The 7,500-nt window shown below is 39.5% G+C and overlaps 1 protein-coding gene across 1 annotated transcript in view; it reads left to right on the top strand.

Annotated features, from left to right (window-relative positions):
- LOC125041324 (ubiquitin carboxyl-terminal hydrolase 32-like) overlaps positions 1–7,500 on the top strand; it is a 36,765-nt gene that overhangs the window by 25,142 nt on the left and 4,123 nt on the right. The window contains 13 exon segments of the mRNA XM_047636183.1: positions 1,771–1,936; positions 2,069–2,313; positions 2,493–2,666; positions 3,318–3,492; positions 3,644–3,795; positions 4,151–4,334; positions 4,711–4,832; positions 5,165–5,185; positions 5,187–5,324; positions 5,604–5,702; positions 5,866–5,957; positions 6,145–6,352; positions 6,458–6,637. Of these exon segments, the coding sequence (XP_047492139.1) occupies positions 1,771–1,936; positions 2,069–2,313; positions 2,493–2,666; positions 3,318–3,492; positions 3,644–3,795; positions 4,151–4,334; positions 4,711–4,832; positions 5,165–5,185; positions 5,187–5,324; positions 5,604–5,702; positions 5,866–5,957; positions 6,145–6,352; positions 6,458–6,637 (1,956 nt within the window).

Below are 7,500 nucleotides of genomic sequence, written 5' to 3'. Positions count from 1 at the left end.
CTCTGGATGCATGTGCTTTGGGATGTAGGGTTAGACGTATAATCACTTACAAATGGCACTCTTACTAGTAGAAAATGTGACTTCTGTAGATGCTAATTGTGTGCTGGTGATATCATAGTCATGTACTATTGTATGAAGGTACAGTGGATTCAGTTTTTTTTTGTGCTGATGATTGTAGCACATTGTAAAATAAAAGGAAAAAAAAGAAAAAGAAAAAAGAAAAAAAAAATTTGGTTAAAGATACATATGATTACTTTACTGAATTTCTTCTTGTGATACGTTACAAAGTATATGGGAATTTTGAGCTTCCTGAATGTACAAATATTCTCTCTCTTTTCTTAACCCCTTCTGGATGAGTCCCCTATTATGACATGTGCATCCAGCCACTGTGCATATCCAATGACTTATGGTGCTAATAAGACAGTGGTTCTAAACATTTTTAGCGTCATGAACCCCTTTAAGAATCTGATGAATACTATGGACTCCTTTCCCCAGAAATTTTCACATAAACACAACTTGCATGTGATATGTGTTATATACTATATTTATTGAGATTTGATTGTCTCATAAATATAGGAGATATACAAAGTATTATTAAACTTTTAAAGTAAACAGTCCCCCCCCCAAAAAAAACCACTCCTTTTTATGCAAAAAGTAATGTTAATATTTAATTGATCCTCATGGACCTCCTGAAACCTAGCCATGGACCACCTCGGGGTCCATGAACCATAGGTTAAGAACCCCTGTAATAAAAGATAAATACTTTCACATTTTCAGTTGTTTAAGCATTACTGATTACTATTACAGGGTAAAACATTAATTGAAGTTTGGAAAAAAAATGGGTTTATCTTTCCTTCCTTTCATTATTCACCCCACTTACCCTCTTGTTTTGCCTTTTTCCTCTTTCCCTCCTTTTCCATATTTCCCCTCCGTCTCCTCCTTTCCCTCTTTCCCTCCCTTTCTCTCTCTCCTCTCTCCCTCCTTTTCCTCCTCCCTTTCTCTCTCTCCTCTCTCCCTCCTTTTCCTCCTCCCTTCCTTCCTTTCCCTCCTCCCTTCCTTCCTTTCCCTCCTTCCCTCCCTCCTTCCCTCCCTCCCTCTCCCTCCTTCTCCCTCTTTCCCTCGATCCTTGCCTTGTTCACCTTCTCTTCTTTCCTTTCTCCTTCTTCCTCCTGCTTCCCCATTCCCACCTCTCTCCCTCTTCCTTCCTTTTCCCCTCCCTCTCTCCCTCTCTTCCTTGTCCATCCTTATCTCTCCTGTCCTCCCTCCCTCCCTCATTTTCCTTCCCTCCCTCTCTTTCCTTCCCTCCCTCTCTTTCCTTCCCTCCCTCTCTTTCCTTCCGTCCCTCTCTTTCCTTCCGTCCCTCTCTTTCCTTCCCTCCCTCTCTTTCTTTCCCTCCCTCTCTTTCCTTCCCTCCCTCTCTTTCCTTCCCTCCCTCTCTTTCCTTCCCTCCCTCTCTTTCCTTCCCTCCCTCTCTTTCCTTCCCTCCCTCTCTTTCCTTCCCTCCCTCTCTTTCCTTCCCTCCTCTTTCTCTCCCTTCCTCTCTTTTCCTCTCTCCCTCTCTTTTCCTCCCTCCTTCTATTTTTTTTTCTCCACCTATTCTCTCTTTGCCTTCTCATTCTCCCAATGAATGCCAGAACTACTTATTGATTAAAAAAAAGAAATAAAGAAAAGAAAATGCAGAGTAAGAATATAAAATCCAATTACTGATTAAGAAAAAAAAATAAAGCAACAGACGATGAAGCAGTTTTTTACTTGTTTATTCCCAAATAGCCTGCAGGAATGATTTTGCTGGAGGAGGAGGACATCACCCTTGAGGAAGTTGGGGTCGGGGATTTGTCGCAAGTGCTGATTGAGGTTCGCAACAAGGACCTGACTTGGCCCGAGGAAATGAGCCAGATAACATCCACGAAAATGATGCGAACTCAGTCCAGACAAGGTAGCCATGTGACATTTTTCGCAAATGTATATTGAATACTCTTTTTTTCATCCTTTAGTGGGTGTCTGTCTGTTACAGGAGATAATGAAGTGAAATGTTACTTATCTTTGATTTCCATCCCCTTTCTCTCAGGGGGGAACGAAAAAGGAGTTACAGGGCTGAACAACCTTGGCAACACTTGCTTCCTGAATGCAGCCTTGCAGTGTTGCTCCAACACATACCCTCTCACCACCTATTTCATCAAGAACATGCACCTGTATGAGCTCAACCCAGGGAACCCATGTGGCATGAAGGGGCACATGGCTCGGCAGTATGGCAGTCTCATGCAGGAGATTTGGGGAGGTGGAGTGAAGACTGTGGCACCACTCAAGCTCAGGGTTTGTTCATAGTTGTTTACTTATTTTTATATGTTTTATTTATATTTTTATTTATTATTATTATTATTATTTCTTTACATTTTTTGCAAACTGAGATATTGGCTGACTTTTTAAATTTCTTTTTCTTTGGCAGCTTTGAAAGTATAGCAGATGATCACATATTGATTCTTCTATTACAGTGGACAATAGGGAAGTACAGTGGCAACTTCACAGGGTTCCAGCAGCATGATTCTCAGGAGCTGCTTGCCTTCTTACTGGATGGCTTGCATGAGGACCTCAACAGGGTTCATAACAAGCCATACATTGAGCTCAAGGATTCTGAGGGTCGTCCTGATACTCTTGTTGCTCAGGAGGTCAGTATACAACTAGATTTTTGTATATTTTTTACACTTTTTTGGTCACAGTTAGCAGCTTTTTGAGAACAACATGAGTGCAATTGGTATGTTGAAACTGGGAGCAAGTGAGATCAAGATTGGAGTGAGTTTTTGCCTCAGAGTTTGCAATTTAATTTCTGATAGAAGAAGAGAATATATCATGGAGCAAGCATATATGCATTTTAAAGTTTTATATAGCTATGTATATGATATTAAAATGTAAAGAATCTGTAAAGAATAAATAGCTGTCAATGCATATGGAGATCAGTTTCAGCACTGACATACACTTTTGGTAGTCATTCTGTATACTGCTCTCTGATTGTACTCCACCCATTTTCATTATTTTGTCCATTGATTTTTTGTGTTGTTTTATTTGTTTTAGTCTCTTTTCTTTCCAAAGTCTGTGTCATAATATTGGCAATCACATTAAAGCTTGCTCAGTAAAATAATCGGCTAGCTAACATGTTAGTAATAACAGGATAAATGTATTGTTCTGAATAACCAGTTTTAAACTTTGTGATTCAGTGAATTGTGAGATTTTAGAAGAACACATTTTCAGTACTGTAAAAGGTTTGATAAAAGTACTTGATTTTAATAATTTTATTTTACAAAATATTTCTATCTTTTCAGGCATGGGAAAATCACATTTTGCGAAACAAATCTATAATTGTGGATCTCTTCCATGGCCAGTTAAAAAGTAAGGTCACATGTCGTGTGTGCAACAACGAAAGTGTACGTTTTGATCCCTTTACATATCTCACCCTACAACTACCTATGGAGAGCTACGTATATTTGGAAGTGATAGGTGAGTCCTAGGTGTAGTTTTTTCCTTTTAATTAAATAGGATTTAATTTTATTTTATTTTATTAATTTTATTAATTTGTATGTATTTTTACTTAAAACTGATATAGCTTGGGAGTCACAATTCTTTTCTAACGAGTTCTCGGTATCCACAGTTATCAAACTTGATGGTAGTGTGCCTGTGAAGTATGGGCTCCGGCTCAACAGTGACAGTCGCTACTATGACGTCAAGCAGCAGCTCCACCTTCTGACCAGTATACCTCCACACCAGATGATGCTCAGTGAACTGGCAAATGGTCAGATCAAGGTACAGCCATTACTTGTCACTGTTGTGGGAGCTCTGAAAAGTAACTGGATATCTTCAGCTGAGAAAAATGAATGTATTGTATCATCTGAGAAATACAGAGTATTTTGCACTCTTTCTTAAAATTCTTCTGGTGTATGTCAAGTTGTTGATGGTACCACTCAAGTTCAGTCAAAGTAAATGGATAATAGTGGTTTGTAAGAGTAAGGAATCACATACTAGTATTTTTGTTTCTACCATAATATAAAGGCAAAAGGAAATAGGTATCAGTTGGTTATCAATTAGATTTAAACTTATACTTATGTAGTGGGACATATGAAACAGGGGATTGATTGATTGTGTTTGATCTCTCTCTCAGTCTATTCCTATGGATGAGGGTCGGGTGCGAGCAGTCTCAGGAAGTGCACTCTTTTGTTATGAATTGCCATCCCCCACCTCCTCCCATGCCAGTGAAGTCAGGTCAGCCACACGGAGTGCAAGAGACCGACATGTATTTACTCATATACAACGATCTACCCATCATAGCTCTCCCTGCTTAAGAGGCAAGTTTATTGCAGCCCAATTTGCTATGTTGATGTTCTGTAGGGAGGTGTTAGAAGTAGAAGATGAGACAGTATAGTGTGCTTTTTTAGCCATTTTCACATTAAAGTAGTATTTTGTTTTTTTCAACTTAGAGTAAAGACCTTTGGTGAACAATGAAGAAGATTGTACTAGAAAGTAAAGGACTTTGGTGAACAATGAAGATGATTTTACTAGATGTAAACTCTTGGTTGATGTAATGAAAATCTGCATGTCTTGTGTGTAGGATAATAGCAAAGGCTGAAATAGATTAGACTACAAAGGAACTTGGCACATAATGAGATAAGGTAGTAAGAGGAATGGCATTGAATAAGATTAATATCTTCTTTTCAATTGCAGAAGGCATCAGCAGTCCCTCCCACAGCAATGGAACCACTGAGAGTTACATCTCAAGTCCTAGTAGTCTGGAGATCAACAGCAGCAAGTTGAGTCTGCAATCTAGTCACCCTCTGCCTGAGCAGGTGAATTGTCTTGGCTTGTATTAGTAGTAAGGGTCAGATATATTGATTTCATTCACAGTGTCATGTGAGGCTGTGAATCCAGTTTTGTCCCTTTAAACATATTGCATGAATATATATCATTCATTTTTCATTGTAAGATGTTTGTATTTATGAATAGCTCTAGGTTCCTTGCTTTGCTCAACAATATATTAGGGAACAAAGAAAGATTCTTATATTTTCAAATTATTTGAAATGATAAAAACTTAATTACATATGAAGAGTTATGATAGATATTTTTTTTTACTATAGAAAATCAGTATAGTTATGCTCACCATCTAACTTGCATATTGCAGGAAACTGCTGCAAGCAATGCCATCCAGCGCAAGGACAGTAACAGTAGCTTATCGTCCACCTCATCAGGGCCCTGCCTCTTCCACATGCTCCTCCATTCAGCATGACAACGACCTCTATAATACTCACAAAGGATTTATTACTGCCTTTCATAGAAAAATGGTAAGGGAACTGATTTGATGTTTTTTCTTTTTCATAGAGCCAGAATTGTAAATTATGATATTATTTTTGTCACTTTATTTTAGTATTGATTTTAAGAATCCCTCTTTACAGAGAAAGATTGAGTAGTTCAGTGTAATTTTCATGGCAGTGGAAAGTTTGATGAAGATTATTTGATACATTGGAAATGGAAGTAGAGGAAATAAGGGAAAGATACCTAATGCGTCTGAAAATCAACGATGTAACCCAAAAGAGACTGATGAAATTATTTTCATTATACAGATGCGACAAGAGGTCTACTTCCTGTCATCACAAAAGACAAGGCCAAGTTTATTTGGACTACCTCTAGTTGTACCATGCAGTGCTTCAAGTACACACCAAGTAAGTAGAGGCACTTCATTTGATATAATTTTGATGTTTGCTGTGAAAGTTAGGGTGGTTACACATGGTAAGGAAATATGTGTTGATTTTAAGAAAGAAACTTCATTAGTTGAGAAGTGTGGAATATTTTTTACCCAATCTGACGTGAATGTCTCTTTGCCAGGACCTCTACCAGGCAGTGTGGACCCAAGTTTCAAGACTGGTGTCTCCTCTGCCACCATCTGAGGCTGCAGGGCCCAACCATGCCCATGACTGGTGAGTTTTTCAGTAGAAATGTTTGAAAGAAAATTTATTGGAGTGTTATAATATTGTGTTATACTTAACTTAAGATGTACTGCATCTCTTGTTTTACTGAATGCTGATGCTGAATCTTTATTTCCACAGCTGCAGAGCTTTTATTCTGTATATCAGTGTTAACATGTGGTTCCTTTTGGTATTGCAGTGATGATAGTTTGGGTTATGAATTCCCATTTGTGCTACGAGTAGTGGAGCGTGAAGGTCTGCAATGCGCGCTGTGTCCATGGTACAGATTTTGCCGTGGTTGCCAGCTACCCTGTGATGACAACACCTTCCCACAAAATGCAGCTTTCTTAGCAATTGATTGGGACCCCACGGCACTTCACCTGCGATATCAGACTGTATTAGAGAAGGTAAGCAAGTCAGATATGAATGGGATATGTCATGCAGAAAATGTCTCTGTGGGATTTTTTCATGGAAATTGATTACACTTTCTTTGACAACTTTCTTGCCAACAGGTGGTCTTAGAGCATGGGAGTGTGGAAGAAATGCGCCGCAAACACGTAGAGCCCATTGCACTCTCGGATTGCCTGGAGGCGTTTTGCTCAGAGGAAACCCTTGAGTATTCCTGTGACAAGTGCAAGAAAGTCCAGCAGGCAGCCAAGAAGTTGCAGATTTGGAGACTACCACCAATTCTAGTAAGATTCAGCTGTAGTCACTGCTACACCATGACACGATAATCTATTTTAATGGTTTTTGGTGTTGGTGTAGGTACCTGTGTTACACATAATATTTGCGGATGTATGAATGTCCTTGCTTATGAGACACATCCCTTTCCTGAAATACATTATTTTTGGTAGTGGTACCTTTTATCATACATATATGTATTGTTTGAATGCCTTTCTTTGGGAAGCATGGTGTGTAACTCCACACAGATTCTAGTGCAGCACATGCAAATGGGGGAAGTATTAGTATTCTGGTAAAAATTGGCTCAAAGTAAGAAGGAATTAAATTGCAAAAAGAAGGAATTATTGCAACTTCAAATTCACTAGCATTAAGGGATGTATGTAGACTTATGTGTATACATATATGTATGTGTACATATGTGTTGCAACTTTAATTTACACAGCAATTAAAGGTTAACCCATCACTGCGGAGCCATACCCATAGCTGTCATAACAAACCACTTGATCCGCTGGGTACGTTGATATTTGTGGTGATGCGCTAGAGCGTGTTGAGTGGGAAGTTCCACTGTATGTAGCAGACTCCCGTTCCCAATGGGAGGATGTTTCTCAGAGTCTATGACGCCGAGAGATTTCTGTTATTGTCATCTAAGAGTTAACCCAATGGCGACGGGTCACGGCTATCGCCGTCATAACAATACGCACGATGTGCGGCGTGCGGCTGTCCGCAGCGGCGCCGCGCCAAAACGCCCCGAGGCAATGATTCGGCTTGATGGACCGATATCACGCGCTCGGAGTCGGCGCGCTGCCGCCGTTCGCCAGAGCGTAGAGTTTTTTTTAATTTGCTATACCCGGCGCCATTGGGTTAAAAGCTATGT

The sequence above is a fragment of the Penaeus chinensis genome, chromosome 30 (assembly GCF_019202785.1).
Source record: "Penaeus chinensis breed Huanghai No. 1 chromosome 30, ASM1920278v2, whole genome shotgun sequence".
Taxonomy (NCBI): domain Eukaryota; kingdom Metazoa; phylum Arthropoda; class Malacostraca; order Decapoda; family Penaeidae; genus Penaeus; species Penaeus chinensis.
The sequence above is the reverse complement of the archived record's forward strand: the minus strand, read 5'-3'. Positions and strand labels throughout refer to the sequence as shown.